General features: G+C 43.6%; 1 protein-coding gene across 4 annotated transcripts in view; it reads left to right on the forward strand.

The window, feature by feature from the left end:
* Positions 1-23638, forward strand: part of LOC122564519 (rab effector MyRIP-like) — a 380608-nt gene that overhangs the window by 291431 nt on the left and 65539 nt on the right. For all 4 annotated transcript variants that reach the window (XM_043719525.1, XM_043719523.1, XM_043719524.1 and 1 more), the window contains 3 exons: positions 9103-9200; positions 10146-10226; positions 13521-13661. In XM_043719525.1, coding sequence (XP_043575460.1) covers positions 9103-9200; positions 10146-10226; positions 13521-13661 — 320 coding nt within the window. The remainder of the gene's footprint in view (positions 1-9102; positions 9201-10145; positions 10227-13520; positions 13662-23638) is intronic.

The raw sequence follows: 23638 nt of genomic DNA on the forward strand, positions 1-23638 counted from the left end.
GGATGGGTATATGAATAGGAAGGGTTTGGAGGGATATGGGCCGGGTGCTGGCAGGTGGGACTAGATTGGGTTGGAATATCTGGTCAGCATGGATGGGTTGGACTGAAGGATCTGTTTCCATGCTGTACATCTCTATGACTCTGGAGATGAAACAAATGACTGGAATAACATGATTGGTATAAGGGTCTCATGCCAAGGGACTAACCAAAGTAGTAAGTAATCCAAAACTGTACAAACTAATTAAGATAGAGAGATTGCAACAATTTATCAAGGTGATGCTATCAAAATAGGACAATAAGGAAGATTTTATAGATACAGGACAGTGTGATGGGCTCACATGTAGCGTGACATGTCATGTTGTACATAACCTTTAGGCATGTACTTTACCCAGTTGGAAGGATTACAGTGACACTTGTAACATCACCCGAAAGGGTAGGATTTCAAAGTGCTAATAACCCAGAAACCCGGGAAAATTTCTCAGAATCATGAGTTCAAGTCTCACCACTGCATTGAGGAATTCAAATTTGATTAATGAAACAAGCATGGAATTAAAAAGCTGGTCTTGAGCATGAAGCTGTCAGATTAGTGTAAAAACCTAATGTTGTACTCTCCTTTAGTGAAGGGGTTACAGCTTGGCCTAAATACTGATCGACATAAGAAGTAGGCCATTCAGCCCCTTGAGCTTGCTCTACCTCGCACTAAGATCACAGCTGTGTTTCTACATTCATATTTCCATGTACTCTGGATAACCTTAGATTCCCTTGCCAAACAAAAATCTGACTAACTCCTCCATAAAAATATTCATTAACCATGCTTCCATTGGGAATTGCGATAGAGATATGAGTTTACAGCATGGAAGGAAACTATTTATCCCATCATATCCATCCTGGTTAACAAAGATCTGACCACGCAATCCTACTTGCCAGCTCTTAGCTCAAGCCCTGGAGGCTATAGCAATGTAAGTGACTATCTAAACACTGCTTAATCATTCGGAGAATGTCTGACTCAAATACCCTTTTAGGCAGTGCGTTCCAGGCTCTCGCCCAAATACCCTTTTAGGCAGTGCGTTCCAGGCTCTCGCCATCCTCTAAACAAGAAATAAAACTCCTCAGCCTTCCTTTTATCCTCTTACGTTGTACTTTAATTCTGTGCCACCTGGTTATTGACCCTCTAATAATGGGAAAAAAAACGCCTTCATATTCACCCCTTCTAGATCCCTCATAGTCTTGTATCGGGTCACCAATGCAGAGTATTCTTTGAAGACTGTGGCATCTTCCAGATCCACACATAGATGTGGTCTCCTACTTTTTTCCCCATTATTCTCTTGAAAAACTCTTTGGACTTTCCTTTATTCTACTGGCCAGTGCTTTCTCATGTACTCCCATAGGTTTCCAACGTTTGTTTACAAAATGTCCCTGCACCTTTTATTCTCCTTGAGGGACTCTTACCATCTGTCATAGCTTTCCTTTTCCTGTGCTCCTACCCTTTGCCTTTACAGGAATATATTTGACCTGGACACTCCCTAATTTCTCCCTGAATGCCTCGCTTTGCTGTAACACCATTTTACCTGCAAATAGCTGCTCCCAGTCCACTTGAACCATATCATATCATATCTTGGTAAAATTAGCCTCTTCCTGTTTAGAACTTTTACACTCAGTCCATCCTGAGTCACATAACCCTTTTGCAGAAAACGAATCTCCTCATGTTTACCCTAAAGGGTTACCCTTAATTGTAAACAGAATCCTCTTGTTCAGGAATCATTCACAAGGGGAAACATCCTTTCCACATAGAACCTGTCAAGACCATTCAGAATCTTATCTACTTCAATCAAGTCACCCCTCCCTCTTCTGACCTCCAATGAAAAGAAGCCCAGTCTGCCTGACCTTTCTTCATAAAACAACCCACTTGTTCCCCATATCTAGTAAACTGCCTCTGATCCTTCATTAATTATGGAGAATAAAACTGTATGCAGTATTAGTGATGTGGTCTCAGTAGTGTTCTGTGTAACTGAAGCATAAACATCCTTAATTTGATGTTCAGTCCTTCTTCCAACAAATATAGCATTCCGCTTGTACCTACATATGAACTTTGTGATTCATGCACTGGTTCAACTATCTCCCCCTGTACCTTGGAATTCTGTAGTCATTCTCCATTAAGTAATACACATCTTTTTATTCTTCCTGCCATAATGAACAATTCCACATGTTCTCGCACTATATTCCATCTGCCATATTTTTGTTTACTCATTCAACCTATCCACATCCTTCTGTAAACTCATTATGTCTTCATCATGACATATTTGCCTACCTTTCATTATGAACAGGGTAAATAGACAAGGGTTTTTTTTTTCCCCTGGGGTGGGGGACTCCAGAACTAGAGGGCATAGGTTTAAAGTGAGAGGGGGAAGATACAAAAGGACCTAAGGGGCAACTTTTTCACACAGAGGGTGGCGTGTGTATGGAATAAGCTGCCAGAGGAAGTGGTGGAGGCTGGTACAATTACAGCATGTAAAAGGTATCTAGATAGGTTTATGAATAGGAAGGGTTCAGAGGGATATGGGCCAAGTGCTGGCAAATGGGACTAGATTAATTTAGGATATCTGGTCGGCATGAATGAGATGGACCGAAGGGTCAGTTTCCATGTTGTACATCTCCATGACTCTATGTTAGCAGCCTGAGCTCCCCTCATGTAAGTAATTGATATATATTGTAAAACATTGAGGCCCCAGCACAGGACTCCACTCATCACATGCTGCCAATTGGAAAAAGGATCGTTTAAGCATACCCTGTTTTCTGCCAGCCAACCTGTCTTCTTGATATGTTAGTTTATTAACTCCTAAATAATGTGCATCTACTTTGCACAGTAACCTTTATTTTGGCATCTTGTCCAATGCCTTCTGGAAAGTACATCAGTGGGTCTGACTATGTGCAGCTCATGGTTCTCCAGGATAGACATCAAACTTGCTGCCCTATTGTTTCCTGTTTTCTGCCTTTCTCCCCTTCTATTTGCTATTTTTCAGTCTGATGGAATCTTTCCAATTCAAGCAAACTTTGCAAAATTAATAGTAACACATTTTCTGCCTCATTAGCCAACTCTTTTAAAACACTACCACAAAGTCCATCAGGACTCAGGGACATGTCAACCCATAGCTTCATCAGGTTGCTCAGTTTCACTTCCTTCGTAATTGTAATTTCACCAAGTTCCTCTCATGCTCTCACTACTTGATATATAGTTGTTACTGCAAAGTTTTCTGCCCTGTACAGTGAAGACCGAGCAAAGTATTTGTTTATTTTGCCCAACATTTCCTTATTAACTCCCCATTCTCACTCTCTAGAGGACTTTCAGCTCACTTTACATTTCTAGCTAGCTTCCTTTTTTATTTCTTTCTCTTCATGAACCTTTTAGTCATTCTCTGCTGTTCTTTATATTCCGACCAATCCACTGACTTACACCTTGACACGATGATACTCTTTTTCCTTAAATTGATGCTTTCCTTGCTACTTCACTGAACCACATGGTGGGATCTCCCATTGGAAATTCTCTTTACAGTAACAATTTATTTATTTTTGCGTATTCTGAAATATTCCCTTAAATGTCTGTTATTCTTTCAGTATTATTCTGCCTCTTATCCTACTATACTAGTTTACTTCAACTCACTCAGATTTTATGTCCACCTAATCACCTTTATTTATGTTTAAAATACTAGTCCTAGACCCAAACTTCTCCATTTCAAAGTGAACATAAACTTGAATCATATTGTGGCCACTATATTTGGTATCATTTAGACTTGTCTTTTGTCTGAGGTCATTAGGTAATACTGACAATTCTAAGACTAATATAGTCTGCTAGGAGAAAGTGAGGACTGCAGATGCTTGAGATCAGAGCTGAATATGTGTTGCTGGAAAAGCGCAGCATGTCAGGCAGCATCCAAAGAGCAGGAAAATCGATGTTTCGGGCATGAGCCCTGAAGAAGCCCATTCCTGAAGAAGGGCTCATGCCCGAAACATCGAGTCTCCTGCTCCTTGGATGCTGCCTGACCTGCTGCGCTTTTCCAGCAACACATTTTCAGCTCTAATATAGCCTGCTCTCTGGCATGTGTTGCTCTATTAGAAAAAACTATTAATTGCCAGTCTGAATCTTCCAGTCTATACACAAACAAAGTCACACATGATCATTCCTGTCCCTTTGTTACAATCACCCCATATTGTTTCTTGTATACTTCATCCTACATTGTGGCTTTTGGTCTGTAGACCACTCCCATACGTATCTTCCTTCCCTTGCTATTTCTCATATCCATCTAAATTGATTCTACTTCCCAATCTCCTGATTGAAGTCATCACTAGCTATTGAACCAATGATTATAGACCCTTAACAAAGTGGTTGACTTTTAACTGCCCTCTGAAATGGTCCAGCAAGCCACTCAATTGGAGTCAAGAAGGCATCAGAAAAGGGCACCTGGGGTTGGGAGGTAAATCCTTAATTCTGTGAATGGACAAAAAAATAATAGTGTGAGGTCAATTTTGTAGTCCATTAACAGTGAACACTCTATGTCTTTTTCCTGACTGTTGGAACAAAACAACTGCACAAGCAATTCTCACCCATAAAAACGGTGTAGATGCTAGATAGTGGTTTTACTGTGATACACTCAGCTTTGGTTACTGTTCACATTTCCAATGGGGGTCAATTAGTTGGACAGTTGGTCTATGATGCAGCATGGCACTATCAGCATGGGTTCAATTTCATGCAGGTCCCACCTTCTCAATCAGGCATGCTAACCCTCAGATTAAGCCTGATTGTGTCTTTCTAATGAGAGAGTGGGGCTATGGAGACTTTATTACATTTCCAGCTTCTGAATCTGGAGACCTGAGGATTCTTGGAGCTGGGAACCTTACTATTGAGGCACAGCAGCCAATGGAGGAGTCAAGTGATGGGCACGGGAAAGATATGGGCGTGGGTCACTTGGTAGGGACTGTGAAAACATCGGGCTGAAATTTCTTCATTGCTCATCAGATCTGAGCTAATTCGATGTGGTCATCGCTGACTTGTCCTATGATGGTTTCCAAACTCCCCTGCTTTTTGAAGGAGCCAGTGCAGACTTACAGAACTGAATAGCCTTCTCCTGCAATGTACTTTTCTGAGATTTCATGACTTCATAAGTTCCCCTGTTCCCCAATGGATTGCCCACTTCTCCTACATTACTAACTTGGTATCGAGAAACTTGCATCATTTTTCAAGTTAAACATTCCGCTAACAATTTCAAATTTTCCAATGCATTCAATGCTGATGCTCCCATATTTTTGATTTAATTTATTATTGTCGCAAGTACCTAGGTACAGTAGAAAGTTTTATTTTGCTTGCAGCACAGGCAGATCATACTATACAAAGATCAAAGGGTGATTGAACAGAGCGAGGGATACAAAGTTACAGTCGCAAAGAAGGTGCACAAAAAACAAGATCAACACTAGATTGAGAGGTCCATTCGGAAGTTGAATAATAGAACCTGTACTTGATCCTGTTGGTATGTGTGTTTAAGCTTTTGGAGAGGAAGATCTTGTAAGATCACACATACATTCCAAATAGATTGGAAAATAAAGGTTGTCATGCAATTGGCAATTCTGGTTTAAGCTCTAGTTCTTTACGTCCTGGTATGTCCTGTCAAAAACCTTGTGCCAAAGCGAAGGATCTAGGTAGCTGAAGGCATGACTCATGACAATGCAACAAAGAAAGCACCAACTGTCCAAGAGGCTCAGGTCTGAGAGTTGGAGGGTTGTGCCGCCAAGGCAGCTAGAGAGAGCTGGAAATGTGTTGCTGGAAAAGCGCAGCAGGTCAGGCAGCATCCAGGGAACAGGAGAATCGACATTTCGGGCATAAGCCCTTGGTCATGAAGGGATTTAAATCGGAGGATGAGAATTTTAAAATTTGAGAAATTTGTGGACCAGGAACCAGAGTAGGAGAAAGTGAGGCCTGCACATGCTGGAGATTACAGTTAAACAGTGTGGTGCTGGAAAGGCACAGTGTCAAGCAGCATCCGAGGAACAGGAGATGTCAATGTTTCAAGCATATGCTGTTCATCAGCAAGGATAGAGATCATCGGTGAGGGGGGGGCTCCTCTAGATCAGGGTACAGGTATCACATCTCTGAATGAATTAGGAGCAAATTACTGTAGATGCTGGAATCTGTACCTAAAAAGTTTGGTTTAACGATACATTTTTTCTGTCTGCTTGCAATACTTTTGCAAAGTCAGGTCCTTATGTTGAGAAATTATAGTTTTGAAAAGTGATTAAAATACTGAGCTGTCCATAAAGCTAGGGAGAGGTGTTTTTTTAAAAAAATTACCAGAACTGTGCACATTTGAGGTCTCCATTTGTCAAAGGAGTGTGGAGGCACTGGAGTAAATCTAGAAAAGTATGATGCCAGCTGTGAGAGGATATGCATGACAGGGAAATAACATCTACATATCTCAGCTTATCATGTCTCAACATAGAGACCATTTGCTCAATGAGATGCAACACTACAGCTACACAGCCTCAAATCCAGCTCTCTGAAAATGAGTGTTATCCAAACAATTTGGCATTCTTTAAAATTCACTTTCATTTATTTCTTATTTTAAGCAGGTTGCGCTTATGGACTTGTGGGGCCGGGCAGGGAGAATCTAGGACCAGAGGGTATCATCTCAAAATCATTGGTCACACGTTTGAGGCCGAGATGAGTAGGAATGTTTTCTCCCAGAGGATGGTGAATCTGTGAAATTCTTTACCATAAAGGGCTATTGAAGGCGGATCATTAAGTTAGGCCACTTTTGGAATATTGTGTGCAATTCTGGTCTCCCTCCTGTCGGAAGGATGTTGTGAAACTTGGAAGATTTACAGGGATGTTGACAGGGCTACCAGGTTTGAGCTGTAGGGAGAGGCTGAATAGGTGGGGGGCTGTTTTCCCTGGAGCATCAGAGGCTGAGGGGTGAACTTATAAAGGTTTATAAAATCATGAGGGGCATGGATAGGTTAATAGGCATAATCTTTTCCCTGGGGTAGGGGTTTCCAAAACTAGAGGGCATAGGTTTAAAGTGAGAGGGGAAAGATTTAAAAGAGACCTGAGGGGCAACTTTTTTTTACGCAGAGGGTGGTGCGTGTATGGAATGAGCTGCCGGAGGAAGTGGTGGAGACTGGTACAATTACAACATTTAAGAGGCATCTGGATATGAATAGGAAGGGTTTAGAGGGATATGGGCCATGGGCTGGCAAATGGGACTAGATTAATTTAGGATATCTGGTTGGCATGGACGAGTTGGACCCAAAGGTCTGTTTCCCTGCTGTACATCTCTATGACTTTATGACTGTAAGTATATTTAAGGCTGTAACAGATACAGATTTTTAATCAGTCAGAGTTATGTAGAAAAGGCAGGAAAAGTAGACTTGAGGATGATCAGATCAGCTGTGATCTCATTGCATACTGGCCTGATGGGTTGAAGGGAGAGGGGTGGTATCTCTCAAAGCCAGAGAATGGATACGTTAGTGTGTTTCAGCTCAATTAGAATCGCTGGTCAAAGGAACCAGTTTTTATATCTGTTTTTATACCTCGAGGATAGGATTCAGAAAGTGTTATCGGGAGAGGTGTGTTTTGTTTTGGTGGTGGGGGTGGTGTGAATAGTGTTAAGTCATTATTCTTTTGCTGAGCTCATTGTATTGCTTTTCCTGATCTCTGTAATAGACCTATAACACTGTCTCTTCATGGTATGTGAGCAAACAAATGTGCTGGATAAAAACTGAAAGTACAAGCACCACTGTATTGGGAAACAAATTGAATTGGATACAAGGATAAAGAAGATCTAAAGAGACATAGACAGCTTCGCTGTTTTGTTTATCAGTGTAGAGAATAGCTTGCTGGCATTTGAAGTACATAATCTGATGTATCTGAACAAGATCCATGTCAGACTTGAAACTTTAACTGTGTTTTTCCCTCTGGAGACATTGTGGCACCTGCTGAGCTTCTCCTGCACTTTCTGATTTTATTTACCATTTCCAGCATCTGCAGTGTTTTATCTTTATTGTAAACTGTCCATTGTTGCTCAATATTAATTACTCTCAGTAGATTATTGTGTTGGATCTTCAGCTTTAGTGCACATGGGCTGAGCATATCCATGGTGCTGAATGATTCCTGCCCTGACTGTTTTAAGAGACTAAGCTGCCAATTCCAGTTCTGACCTCTGACTGACATATGGGCTGGTGAGCCGGAGCAGCAAACCCAATTTTGTGTCCTGTCCACGTGTTTCTGACCAATCATTTTAAGGAATAAGGGATTGGGAACGCTGCAACATCAGGCCAAGTGACTGTTTGCAATCCTGTTTGTGAGAAACTGTGCAACAGGAGCGGAACCAAGGATGAGAAAATGTGCACCTTAGCAGCTGTTGAACAAGGTCCCGAGGGTTCAAGACGCACTCGTCAAACCTGAAGGGAAGAATTAGGTGAAAAGATGTTTCCACACAGGATGAGGTGAGACCTGAGTCTGCATTCTCTGGGTGATTAGAAGAACAAGAGGTGATCACATTGAAACATCGAAGATTCTGAAGAGACTTGACAAGACCCTGAGAGATTGTCTCCACTGATCGGGGGGGATCTAAAACATAAGGACATTGCTTCAGGATGACAGGGCTTAGATGAGGAGAAGTTACTTTGCACAAAAAATGGTGAATCTTTGGGGTGACCTACCTCAGAAGGTGTGGATGCTCCCTCGTTGTATATATTTAAGGCTGGGGTGGATGGGTCTCAGGGAATCAGTGGATGTGGGGAATGGACAGGAAAGTGGAGTTGAAGCCTGAGATCAGTCATAATCATACTCAGTGGGCTTAATGGCCTCCTCCTGTCCCTATTTCTGGTGTTTTAAAGGGTATAAGAAGTTAAATAATCAATTGAGAATGTAAACAGCAAAAAAGCCATTCAGTTGTGTACTTTTGAACTATCTCGACTTCACTTTAATTCTGAAATGGGCATGCAAGGGCCATCGGTTCAGCACATTCCCTCAGTGTTACAGACAAAAATGAAACCTGATGTTTTCTGGTGCTGCTCATGAAGAGTGTGAAGCTTAATGTCTCATCCTGTGTTAAAGGTCACACCATCACTGAAACCCTAGCTACAGCCTTGCGGGTGGCTGAGGAAGCAGTCGAAGAGGCAATCACCAAAGCAGAGTCCTTCAGTGACAGTCTGGTGAGTTCCTGCATCAGTGATGCCTGAATGCAATAAATACAGCACAGGAAGAGGCCATTCAGGCCCACCAAGTCTTCACCGATTCCTAACTCTTATTTAGACCTGCTACTTAATGTCCATATGTGTATCAATCCCTCTGTTAACCTCCCATTCATATGTCTATCAAGATACACCTTAAATGTTGTTAACGTGCTTGCTACCACCACCTCCACTGGCAATGCATTCCAGACACTTACCACCCTCTATGTGATAAACTTACCCTGCACATCTCCCCTAAACCATCCCCCTCTCATCTTGAGCCTGTGCCCTCTTGTAGTTGACCTTTCCACCATGGGGAGAAAGCCTCTGACTCTTCACCCCATCTCTGCCTCTCATAATTTTGTTGACTTCTATCAGGTCTTCCCTCAGCCTCCGTCTTTCCAGTGAAAACAATCTGAGATTATTCGACCTTTACTCATAACTAAAACCCTCCAGACCTGGCAGCATCCTGGTAAACCTTCTCTGCACCCTCTCCAAAGCATCCACGTCCTTCTGCTAGTGTGGCAAATAGAACTGAATGCAATGTTCCAGGTGTAGTCCAACTAAAGTTTTGTACAGCTGGCTAACTTGTATATTCGATGCTCTGGCCACTGAAGGCAAGTGTGCTGTATGCCTTCTTGTCACCACTTTCAAGGATCTGTGGACGTGTACTCCCAGATCCCTCCTACATCAATGCTCCGAAGGGGCCTGCCATTTATTGTATAATTCGCACCTGAATTTGATCTTCCAAAATGCATCACCTCACATTTATCTGGGTTAAACTCCATCTGGCATTTCTGTGTCCAAATCTACAATCTATCTATAGCCCACTGTGTCCTTTGTGCAAATTACAGAGCATCTTGTCTCCTGCGTGATCACTGCTGGTTTAATGTTCTGCAGGTAATGTAGCACTCTGTCCGTTTGCAGGAGAAACAGAACGAGAGCCATTATTTGCAAGAGCACAAGGAGGAACTGATCGAAGAACTTGCTACAACTATAATGCAAAAGGTCAGTGTTTCCCTCACTGAAGTATTGCAAGAGACAATGAATTATTATTCTAAAGGAAAGAAGGTTTACAGTATTTGTTAGTGTGGGATAGTGTTGTCTATCCTGAAGAAACTCAATACCAAAAAACACTGTAAATGGACTTTGAAAGTTTCAGGTTGAAAAGTCTAATCTGACCTAGTGTCATGATATAGACCACAAAAACACAAGTGTTAATCACACTGGTGAATAAAAGAGGCCAATTGATGAAAACAGGCTCTATCAGAAATGTGGTCAGGATTTCTGGATCCGAGGTTCCAGAACCATTTCGGATAAACTGTGGAATCAGTGCGATTTGGCAAAAATCTAAAATTTTGTGGTGCCCCTGCCTCTGAACCAGGAGGTACAGGGTACAAGTGCCAATCCAGGATTTGTTGGTCACATACACTGTGTTGTGACACAGCCAATTGGGTAAATGACTCCAAGCCCTCCGTTTCTTCCTCTCCCGATGTGCCCACCAATACCCTTCCACTGATACTCTCATTCGTTTGGCTGAACTGGTCCTCACCCTCAACAATCTCTCTTTCAAATCCTCCCACTTCCTCCAGATGAAAGGGGTAGCCCTGGGCACCCGTATGGGCCCCAGCTATGCCTGCCTCTTTGTTGGCTACGTAGAACAGTCCATCTTCCGCAATTAAACTGGCACCATTGCCCACCTTTTCCTCTGCTACATTGATGACTGCATTGGCGCCACCTCGTGCTCCCGCGAGGCGGTTGAACAGTTCATCAACTTCACCAACACATTCCACCCTGACCTTAAATTCACCTGGACCATCTCTGACACCTCTCTCCCCTTCCTGAACCTCTCCATCTCTATCAACAGTGACTGACTCAACACTGACATTTTCTACAAACCCAGCAACTCCCACAGCCACCTAGATTACACCTCCTCCCAACTTGGCTCCTGCAAAAATGCTATCCCTTATTCCCAATTCCTCCACAGTATCTGTTCCCAGGAGGATCAGTTCCACCACAGAACACACCAGATGGCCTCCTCCTTTAAAGACCGCAATTTCCACTCCCACGTGGTTGATGATGCCCACCAACACATCTCATCCACCTCCCGCACCTCCGCCCTTGAACCCCACCCCTCCAACCGCAACAAGGACAGAACCCCGCTGATCCTCACCTTTCACCCCACCAAACTCCGTGTACATTGCATCATCCTCTGCCATTACCGCCATCTACAAACAGACCCCACCGTTCTCCCCACGCTCCCGGCACCTTCCCCTGCCACCGCAGGAATTGCAAAACCTGCGACCACATCCACCCCCCCCCTTCACCTCCATCCAAGGCCCCAAAGGAACCTTCCACATCCATCAAAGTTTCACCTGCACTTCTACACATGTCATTTACTGTATCCGTTGCTCCTGTTGCGGTCTCCTCTACATTGGGGAGACAGGATGCGTACTCACAGAGTGTTTCAAGAACATCTCCGGGACACCCGCACCAACCAACTGAGGACATGCAGATCCTGGGCCTCCTCCATTGCTTCTCCCTAACAACCCAACGCCTCGAGGAAGAACGCCTCATCTTCTGCCTTGGGACCCTCCAACCACACGGCATCAATGTGGATTTCACCTGATTTCTCAGATAAAATAAGAGGAGTGTGGGGCTGGGGGAGGCGATAGGTAGATGCAGGTGGGGGAGAAGGTGATAGGTCAGAGAGGACGGTGGAGCGGATGGGTGGGAAGGAAGATGGGCAGGTGGGACAATTCAGGAGGGGCGGTGCCGAGTTGGAGGGTTGGATCTGGGATGAGGTCGGGGGAAGGGAAATGAAGAAACTGGTGAAACCAACATTGATCCCTTGTGGTTGGAGAGTCTCGAGGTGGAAGATGAGGCATTCTTCCTCCAGGAGTTGGGTGGCTAGGACTTTGCTGTAGAGGAGGCCCAGGACTTGCATGTCCTTGGCGGAGGGTTTATGCCTGAAACATCAACTCTCCTGCTCCCTCGGAGGCTGCCTGATCTGCTGTACTTTTCCAGCGCCACACTTTTCAACTCCTATTTCTCCAGCATCTGCAGTTCTCACTTTCTCCTTATAGCCTGATGCCAACTTAGTACCAAATCATTTCAATAGATGACCCCACCACCCCTGTGCACCATCTTTTCCTCTTAAACCCTTCATACCAACTCACCCAGTAACTCACACAGGCAGAGAATCATGTTGAGATCAAATACAATGAAGTACTGAGTATCTAACTCTAGTTTCGCTCTGTAAAACCCAGGTTAATCAAGTCCGTTCAATACATTTAGAACTCCACAAGTGCTTAATCACTTATAAACATAAATATTTGCATTTATAACCCCACATTAAAGACAGCTAATTTGTTAATAACTTATTTGTTAATAAAACTGTGGTTTTACAGCCTCCCCACTGTGATAATGAGTTAAGCAATAATACTATAACTATACATCAATCAGCATCTATTAAAGTGCAAGCAGTAATGTTGTTTTCAATGTAGTCACGGGCAGACTGCCTTTATTTTTATGTCGAGTGAGAGAGAGGTTTTAAAGAACTTGACAGCTTTATAGTCTCAGAGATCATATTCACCTATTTACACTTCATCTAAAAAAAATCATAAATTACTCACTGCTGTAAAAATAAAGTTTGTTTGAATTCAGCATTCTGTTCAATTCGCCCCGTTGGATTTGTCTTTCCATCTTGCCCCACTCCTGTTTTCCCAATTAATGAAAACAAGATCTGCCAAAAATCTGGCTAGGAATTCTGGATCCGAGGTACCAGCACCATTTCGGATAAACTGTGGAGTATGTGCGATTTGGCAAAAATCTAAACTTTCATGGTGCCCCTGCCTCTGAACCAGGAGGGACAGGGTACAAGAGCCAATCCAGGATTTACTGGTCACATACACTGTGTTTTGACACAGCCAATTGGGTAAATGCTGAAAATGTGTTGCTGATAAAGCGCAGCAGGTCAGGCAGCATCCAAGGAGTAGGAGAATCGACGTTTCGGGCATGAGCCCTTCTTCAGGAATGAGGAAAGCGTGCCATCTTAGCCTGCCCGAAACGTCGATTCTCCTGCTCCTTGGAGGCTGCCTGACCTGCTGCGCTTTTCCAGCAACAGATTTTCAGCTCTGACCGCCAGTATATGCAGTCCTCACTTTCTCCTTCAATTGGGTAAATGCCCAATCTGCCAATCCTTCCAACATGCCCATGATAAGTGGTACAAAATTCTGGGCCTTTGTCTATTTATCGTTCATCTGCATACACTGAGATATGACTGCCTTCCGTTTATTGCAGGTGATAAAGAGGAAGAAATCTGGGAATGGACTGACTGATTCTGAGTCTGAACAGCCACATTCACAGAACAGAGCCTCTATCTATCCTCTTTCTGTGAAAGAAAATGCTCCGGAGAACCGCAGTAGGATGTCCAACCTGTGGGTACGTTCAACAGCATTATTTCCATTTCCAGCTTTCCAGGTGCAACCAAAGAACAAGTGACTTTATGCTGCAGGCTGTGGCTGTGTTCACCCAGTGTAGGATGTAGCTGCCCTCATGTATTTTCATGAGTGTCTTCAGCCAAATACTGACAGAGTGTGGTGTCTATAATGGTGAATCGCTGCCATTTATGTACCTATCATGCCCGTGTTGGCAGAATGAGTAAACTGGCCACCAATCCCCATGCCCACTGTTTCCATCACCAACAAGACCAGGAGAGTCACTTGGGCTCAGGGACGGGGCCATTATCTTACTGAACCAGGGAATAAAGTTCAGAGAAGTTCTTCTTAAAATTCTTTTTCTTTATTCATTTGTGAGATGTGGGCGTCGCTGGCTGGGCCAGCATTTATTGCCCGTCCCTAGTTTCCCCTTGAGAAGGTGGGGGTGAGCTGCCTTCCCGAACTGCCTTTAGGGAGGGATTTCCAGGATTTTGGCCCAGTGAAGGAATGGCGATATATTTCCAAGTCAGGATGGTGAGCAGCTTGGAGGGGAACATGGTGTTCCCATGTATCTGTTGCCCCTGTCCTTCTCGATGAAAGTGATCATGGGTTTGGAAGATGCTGTCTGAGAGTCTTTGGTGAATTTCTACAGCACATCTTGTAGATAGTATACACTGCTGCTACTTAGCGTTGGTGGTGTAGGGATTGGATGTTTGTGGATGTGTTGCCAACCAACTGGTCTGCTTTGTCCTGGTTGGTGTTGAGCTTCCTGAGTGTCATTGGAGCTGCACCCATCCAGGCAAGTGGGGAGTGTTCCCTCACACTCCTCACTTGCACCTTGTAGATGATGGACAGGCTTTGAGGAGTCAAGAGATGAGTTACTCCCCAAGCTGAGGTAAGTAAAGATGAAAAAGCCGGAAGTCAGATTTGCTTTTGCCACTGGAATTCTCTGTCGTTGGGAAAATCACGGAATTGTAATGGCTCAGAAGGAGGCCCTTCAGTTAATCATACCTGCACCAGTTGCCTGTACCTAGTGCCAATCCCCTGCCTTCCCCATATTCCAACACACCATTTCTTCCTCCCAATATCCATCCACTGCCTCCTGAAGCCTCACTGGAGTCTCAGTGCATTCCACATCCTAACTACCTGCTGTTTGGAAAAGAGTTTTCTCACAGCACCTTTCTTCATTTGTGCGTCACTTTAAACCTGTGACCTCTCAGTCTTTTTCTTTTTTTTTACGAGCGGGACCAGCTTCTCTCTGTCTGCTTGATCCATCATTTTGTAAACATTTACCAGATTTCCTCTCTCCAGGGAGAACAGGCCCAACGTCTCATCACTGAAGTCGCTCATTCGTGGAACCATGCTTGAAAAAATGGGAGATGAGTCCGAGAATCCAAAGTCCCATCCCTGAATATGACACCCACCATTTTCTCGGGTGTGGGAATGGGGGCCAGAGATAAACTTATGCCTCTCATGAAGGAAGCTGATCATCATAAATTGGTGGCTCCAACCACTTGTGTGATTTCAGTAGAAATGGGATTTCATTTGATTGGATTTATATTGTCACGTGTTGAAGTACAGTGAAAGGTTTTGCATGCAGTAAAGACAGATCATAACGTACAAAGACCATAGGGTGATTGAACAGAGTGAGGAATACAAAGTTACAGCTGCACAAAGAGCAAGATCAACATTTGATTTGAAAGTAGTGAGGTCCGTTCAGCACTCTTGTAACAGCGGGGAAGAAGCTGTCCTTGAACCTCTCGGTGTGTATGGTTAAGCTTTTGTATCTTCCGCCTGACAGAAGAGGTTGGAAGAGATTACAGCCGGGATTGGACGGGTCTTTGATGATGTTGGCTGCCTTTCTGAGGCATCGACGAGTGTAGATGGAGCCAATAGATGGAAGGTTGGCCGACGTGATGGTCTGGGCTGTGTTCATAACCCTGTGTGGTTTCTTACAGTCCTGGGCAGAGCAGTTGCTGTACCAAGCCATGGTGCATCCTGATCGAATGTTTTCTGTGGTGCATCTATAAAATTTGGTGAGAGTCATGATGAGTGCAGGTTAGACCAGGCCAGAGCATGTTTGTACTTTGTTTTGGTATCCAGGCATCAGGTGACCAGAACCAGCAGCACTTTGGTTAAGTAATGACAGGTCCCATGGAGAGAGAAAGAGAGAGAGAGCTATTACCAAGCTCTAGGTATCTTAATATCAGGCAACGTTTAAGTCGTGTTAAATGTTTGGAATGTGAACAGGTGTTAGATTTGGAGGTAGGGAGCACTTTGGTGATAGTGACCACGATTCAGTTATGTTTACTTTAGCGATGGAAAGGGATACGCCGGAAGGCAAGAGCTACAGCAAGGGGAAAGGCAATTACGATGCAAGTAGACTAGATTTAGGATGCATAGGAGTGGGAAGGAAACTGCAGGGGATGGGCACAATATAAATGTGGAGCTTATTCAAGGAACAGCTACAGCGTGTCTTTGATAAGTATGTACCTGTCAGGCAGGGAGGAAGTTGTCGAGCATGGAAGCCGTGGTTTACTAAGGAAGTTGAATCTCTTCTCACGAGGAAGAAGAAGGATTATGTTAGGATGAAACGTGATGGCTTGGTTAGGGCGATTGAGAGTTACAAGGTAGCCAGGAAAGACCGAAAGAGAGAGCTAAGACGAGCGAGGAGGGGACATGAGAAGTTGTTGGGACATAGATCCAGGAAAACCCTAGAGCTTTCTATAGATACATAAGGGATAAAAGAGTGACTACAATAAGACTAGGGGCAATCAAGGACAATAGTGGGAAGTTGTGCGTGGAGTCAGAGGAGATGGGGAAGTGTTAAGTGAATATTTTTCGTCAGTATTCACACTGGAAAAAGACAATGTTGTCGAGGAGAATACTGAGAAACAGGCTACTAGACTAGACGGGATTGAGGTTCACAAGGAGGAGGTATTAGAAATTCTGGAAAGTGTGAAAGTCCCTAGGCCGGATGGGAATTATCCAAGGATTGTCTGGGAAACCAGGGAGGAGATTGCCAATTTGGCTTTGGTCTTTATGTCGTCATTGTCTACAGGAATAGTGCCAGAAGACTGGAGGATAGCAAATTTGTTCCCTTGTTCAGGGGAGTAGAGACAACCCTGGTAATTATAGATTAGTGAGCCTTACTTCAGTTGTGGGTAAAGTGTTGGAAAAGGTTATAAGAGATAGGATTTATAATCATCTCAATAAGAATACATTGATTAGGGATAGTCAGCACAGTTTTGTGAAGGGGAGGTTGTGCCTCACAAACCTTATTGAGTTCTTTGAAAAGATGGCCAAACAGGTGGATTTCAGTCAGGCATTTGATAAGGTTCCCCATAGTAGGCTACTGTACAAAATATGGAGGCATGGGATTGAGGGTGATTTAGCGATTTGGATCAGAAATTGGCTAGCTGAAAGAAGACAGAGGGTGATGGTTGATGGGAAATGTTTGTCCTGGAGTTCAATTACTAGTGGTGTACCGCAAAGATCTGCTTTGGGTCCACTGCTGTTTTTCGTTTTTATTATCAATCTGGATGAGGGTGTAAAACGATTAGTTAGTAAATTTGCAGATGACACTACAGTCAGTGGAGTTGTAGATAGCGCTGAAGGATGTTGTAGGTTACAGAGGGACATAGATAAGCTGCAGAGCTGGGCTGAGAGGTGGCAAATGGAGTTTAATGCAGAAAAGTGTGAGGTGATTCACTTTGGTCGGAGTAACAGGAATGCAGAGTCCTGGACGAATGGTACGATTCTTGGTAGTGTAGATGAGCAGAGAGATCTTGTTGTCCATGTACATAGATCCCACAAAGTTGCCACCCAGGTTGATTGGGCTGTTAAGAAGGCATACGGTGTGTTAGCTTTTATTAGTAGATGGATCAAGTTTCTGAACTATGAGGTCATACTGCAGCTGTACAAAACTCTGGTGCGACCGCACTTGGAGTATTGTGTACAGTTCTAGTCACTGCATTATAGAAAGCACGTGGAAGCATTGGAAAGGGTTCAGAGGAGATTTACCAGGGTGTTGCCTGGTATGGAGGGAAAGTCTTATGAGGTAAGGTTGAGGAACTTGAGGCTGTTTTCGTTAGAGAGAAGAAGGTTGAGAAGTGGCTTAATTGAGACATATAAGATAATCAGAGGGTTAGACAGGGTGGACAGTGAGAGCCTTTGTCCTTGGATGGCAATGGCTAGCATGAGGGGACATGGCTTTAAATTGAGGGGTAATAGATATAGGACAGATGTCAGAGGAAGTTTCTTTACTCGGAGAGTAATAGGGACGTGGAACGCACTGCCTGCAACTATAGTAGACATGCCAACTTTACAGGCATTTAAATGGTCATTGGATAGGCATATGGACAAGAATGGAATAGTGTAGGTTAGATGGGCTTCAGATTGGTTTCACAGGTCGGCGCAACATTGAGGGCTGAAGGGCCGTACTGTGCTGTAATGTTCTATGTTCTAAACCCTTGCTGTAGCATTACTAGCAGAATCCAAGGATCAAGAATTTAACCTCCACATTGGCTGTTGAGTTTTTGTCTTAAATATTTTCAGATTCATTTTGACACGTTGGTGTGAAGTGCTTTTGTGCAAATTTGCCTGGTAAAAATAGTATAACGCTGCATTGTACGGCTGAACTTATTAACTTATTTCTTTATTTTTCTTTTTCTGTACCTAAGATGGGGTCGTGTGTCGCGACATTATACACTTTACACTGCACTATTGTACCCCTCACTTGAGTACACATGACAGTAAAACCTGAATCTTATTTGCACGACAAGTTTAGGAAAACCTTCCAGTCTGGTAGCTGCTTCCATTAAAACTAACCAGTTGGCTCGGTTGAGACAAACAATTAAGACAATGCTACCCATTCTTAGATCTGAGTAGTCCTTACTCTAGTGCAAGTTCACACCTATCGCTTATCGTGAATTTCCTCTGTAATACATTCTTCTACGATAATGACAAAGATCGGGAAATCTCAGTAAATGAAATTCCCACCATCCAATGAACTCAGAAGAATATTAATTATAATATTTAGTTTAAGAATACTTTTAGGTTAAAAAGAAGTGACAGTATTGAAGAAATCAATTGCCAATGTCAGGCTTAAATCCTTGATCAAAAACAGAAATTGCTGGAAAAACTCAGCAGGTCTGGCAGCAAGTATGGAGAGAGAAAGCAGAGTTAATTTTTCAAGTCCATTGACTCTCCATCAGACCGTTCTGATAAAAAGTCACTGGAATTTTACACATTGATGGGAAGAGTTACACATGAGCAGGTGATTACAGAGTGCATCTGGTGCACATGCACCACTCTCCCTGATATCTTCCTCATCAGTGGCAGGAGTTACAATGGTACTTTGGGTTAGCACTGCTGCCTCACAGTGCCAGGGACCCGGGTTCGATTCCCGCCTCAGGCAACTGTCTGTGTGGAGTTTGCACATTCTCCCCGTGTCAGCGTGGGTTTCCTCTGAGTCTCTGGTTTTCTCCCACAGTCCAAAGATGTGCAGGTCAGGTGAATTGGCCATGTTAAATTGCCCGTAGTGTTAGGCGCATTAGTCAGGGGGGAATGGGTCTGGGTGGGTTTCTCTTTGGAGGGTCAGTGTGGACTTGGGCCAAAGGGCCTGTTTCCACACTATAGGGAATCTAATCTTTTAAGGGGAAGCACGGTAATCTTGAGAGAGAAAAGGACAGAAAGCTGCACTGGTAGAATTTTATGAAGAGGAGTGTGAGGAAGCTCATGTGAAATATCCAGTGAGCAAGGCTGATAGGTCTGTTTCTGGCCCTGGATTCACTGTAATTCAACGAGTATAGGAGTTGGGAGGTCATGCTGTGGTTGTACATTGATTGGCCACCTTTAGAATACTGCATTCAATTCTGGCCTCCGTGCTATAAGAAAGATGATGTTAAACTTGAAAGGGTGCAGAAAAGATTTACAAGGATGTTGCCAGGGTTGGAGGATTTAAGCTATACGGAGAGGCTGAACAGGCTGGGGCTGTTTTCCCTGCAGTATCGCAGACTGAGGGGTGACTTTATAGAGATTTATAAAATTATTAGGGGCATGATAAATAGCCAAGGCCTTTTCCACCAGGGGAGTCCAAATCTAGAGGACATAGGTTTAAGGTGAGAGGGGAAAGATTTAAAAGGGACCTAAGGGGCAACTTTTTCATACAGAGGGTGGTACGTGTATGGAATGAGCTGCCAGAGGAAATGGTGGATGCTGGTACAATTACTACATTTAAAATACATCTGGATGGGTTTATGAATAGGAAGGGTTTAGAGGGATATGGACCAAATGTTGGCAAATGGGACTAGATTAATTTAAGATATCTGGTCGGCGTGGACGAGTTGGACCGAAGGGTCTGTTTCCGTGCTGTACATTTGTATGACTCTGTTCCATGTAATGACCATAACAATCATCCTGATAATGCTCATTCATGTTGATCCAACATGTCTTTGTTACTTTTACATTCTTCAGCATGAGATTAAGCAACAGCTTGGCTTTTAGCGGGAAGAGAAACCAAAGCAATTTATAAAGGAGACAACTACTACCTCTCAGTGGCATGGTGGCTCAGTGGTTAGCACTGCTGCCTCACAGCGCCAGGGTCCTAGGTTCAATTCCAGCCCTAGCCAGTTCATCCTCTCCATATAGCTTAAATCCTCCAACCCTGGCAACATCCTTGTAAATCTTTTCTGCATCCTTTCAAGTTTAACATCATCTTTGTTATAGCACGGAGGCCAGAATTGAATGCAGTATTCTAAAGGTGGCCAATCAATGTACAGCCTCGGGTGACTGTCTGTGTGGAGTTTGCACATCCTCCCAGTGTCTCCGTGGGTTTCCTCTGGGTGCTCCGGTTTCCTCCCACAGTCCAAAGATGTGCCAGTCAGGTGAATTAGCCATGCTAAATTGCCCATAGTGTTAGGTGCATTAGTCAGAGGGGAACGGATCTGGGTGGGTTACTCTACGAAGGGTTGGTGTGGACTTGTTTGGCCGAAGGGCCTGTTTTCACATTGTAGGGAATCTAATCATTATCTGAAACAATGGTTGCTTCTGTGTGTCTAATCTAATGCAATATTCATGAACGACAACCAGTCAGTGGCGTTATTGTTGACAAAACTTTATTGAGAGAAAATTGGGGTCTCGATGTGGAAATGAAAACCATGATCCACTTGCAGCCTCTGGAGTGTGCAGAGTATTTGGAGACTCCAACTGACAATGATACACAACTGCTGTAGACCCTCATTCAGCTCCAGAAATGGAGCTGAACCATTTGTACAGCTTTTAAATTAATGTCACCGGGAAGAAGCAAGTTGTGTAGTCAGAGAACACTTGTGTACTTCAGAAGACACAGCAACTATAAATCTGCTCTAGTCTAGATTAACTCTGTACTTAAACCAGAACAGCAGATATGTGTTCAAGGGAAGAAAACAGGGCCTACATTTACATAGAGCCCTTTGTGACTTCACGATGTTTGCAAATATCCTTACAGCCAATGATGTACTTTCTTTGCAGTGTAGTCACTGTTGCCATGTAGAAGATGTACCCAACAAACCTCCATAAGCAACACTAAGATAATGACCAGATAATCTGATTTAATGATGTTGTTTGAGGGATAAATCCAGACTGGGATACTGAGTAGAAATTCCCTACACTACCTCAGAGTAATACTGGGTGGCCTTTCTCATCCATCTATATTATCGGGCACGGCCTCAGTTTAACAGCTCATTGAAACAAAAGCGCCTCTGACAGGGCAGCAGTTCGTCAGTACTGCACTGGGATGCACTGCACAGCTGGAATATGTGCTGAAGGCTCTGGAGCAGGATTAGACATGGTGGCTCAGTGGTTAGCACTGCTGCCTCACAGGGCCAGGGACCTGGGTTCAATTCCAGCCTCGGGTGACTGTCTGTGTGGAGTTTGCATGTTCTCCCCAAGTCTATGTGGGTTTCCTCCGGGTGCTCCACTTTCCTCCCAAAGTCCAAAGATGTGCAGGTTAGGTGGACAAGCCATGCTAAATTGCTCATAATATTCTTACTCACCCCTTTTACATCTCTATCTTCACCTGGCCACCATTAGCATTCCCTTTATCTTTGGCTTCACCATCTGTTCCACTTGCTGCTCCTCCCTGTCTGTCTACACCATATTCCAGCTGCTTTCAGTTCTGAAGAAGTGTCATATTAGATTAGAAATGTTAACTCTGTTTCTGTCTCCCCAGATGCTGTCAGACCTGCTGAGTTTCTGCAGACCTTTCTGTTCTTATTTTCAGATTTCCAGCACCCAGAGTATTGTGTTGTTATTTTGCTAGCAGAGCTTATGCGTTGTGGTGATGTATTATTAATGGGTAAATGCTGATTCAGCTGAGGCAACATTCAGAGCATCATTTATCCAACCGTTTCTGTTTTTATTTCTGATTTCTAGCATCTGCAATTCTTTTGTTTTTATTTTAAACAGTGCATCATAATTCACTAGGCTGGTCAGAATCATGGGAGGGGAAATTAAAATAAATTAGTGCCAAATTCCTGCTGCTGTCCAGGTACAGAGTGATTCCTATTTGCAGTGTCCCATAGAGTTATACAGCATTGAAACAGATCCTTTTGTCCAACTAGTCCATGCTGAACACAATCCCAAACTAAGCAATCCCACCTGCCTGCTCCTGGCCCATATCCCTCCAAACCTTTCCTATTCATGTGCTTATCCAAGAGTCTTTTAAATGTTGTGATTGTAGCCATACCCACCACTTTCTCAGGAAGTTCATTCCACACATGAACCACTCTCTATGTAAAACATTTGCCCCCCCCCCCCAATGTTGTTTTTAAATATATCGCCTCTCAACTTAAAAGTGTGCCCCCCCCTAGTCTTGAAATCCCCCACCCTAGGGAAAAGACACCTACCATTTACCTTATCTATACCCCTCATAGAACAAGACAGCGCAGAACAGGCCTTCGGCCCTCGATGTTGCGCCAACCTGTGAACTATTCTCAGCTCGTCCCCCTACACTATCCCAAAATCATCCTTGCGCTTATCCAAGGATTGTTTAAATCTCCCTAATGTGACTGAGACATGATTTTATAAACTTCTGTAAGGTCACCTCTCAGTCTCCTACACTCCAATGAAGAGACCCCAGCCATGTATAAAGTCATTCGTTGATATAAGCAGAGGGTAATTTAATTGTAATTATGTCCCTTATTATTTTATACACCTCAATAACGTCATCCCTCAACCTCCTGTGCTTCAGCGAAAAAAGTCAGCGTTTCTTTGTAACTTCCATATCCTGATAAATCTCTTCCAAACCTCCTCTAGCTTAGCAATATCCTTCATTGAAACTCATTGCATTACCTTCAAGACTTGGCAGATGTTAAGAAAACTTTGGAAAGGGTATAAAATCTGAAGATTGTTTCAGTGAAGAGAGACTACTGTGATGTGAAGGGATTTGAATGTCTTTGTATTTGAATCTTGCAATTTTAACCTGCTAGTGAAGAGAATGTTGCCTTTTTTTGCCAGTGGAATGGAACATAAAAGTAGAGAGTAAAAACGGAAAGTGCTGGAGAAACTCAGCAGGTCGGGCAGCATCCGTGGACAGAGAAACAGTTAACTTATCTAGTCCAAAATGACTTTGTCACGTCTGCAGAGAGGTGGAATTGTGATTTTATTTTGGAATGGGAAAAGGTAGAGTGGAAAGCGAGGTTCTGGGAATGGTTAGAGGGTGAGGGAGGAATAAAACACTGCAGATGCCGGAAATCTGAAATCAGTGCAAAACGTTCCAGAGGTCTGGTCTATCTGTGAGGAGACTCGGAGTCAGTGGCGGATTGTCACATTTCTGGGCTATTATTGAAACTCTCTTCTTGTGTTCCCACGGTATGTGGTGGAATGTCATAATTTTGGAACTAAAAATTAGCTTATTAATAGTTGTGTAGTGGTAATGTCACCAGACTATGAAGCCAGCATTCCAGGCTAATCTTCTGCGGGTGTGGATTCAAATCCCAC

Source organism: Chiloscyllium plagiosum, chromosome 29 (assembly GCF_004010195.1).
Source record: "Chiloscyllium plagiosum isolate BGI_BamShark_2017 chromosome 29, ASM401019v2, whole genome shotgun sequence".
NCBI classification, from domain to species: Eukaryota; Metazoa; Chordata; class Chondrichthyes; order Orectolobiformes; family Hemiscylliidae; genus Chiloscyllium; species Chiloscyllium plagiosum.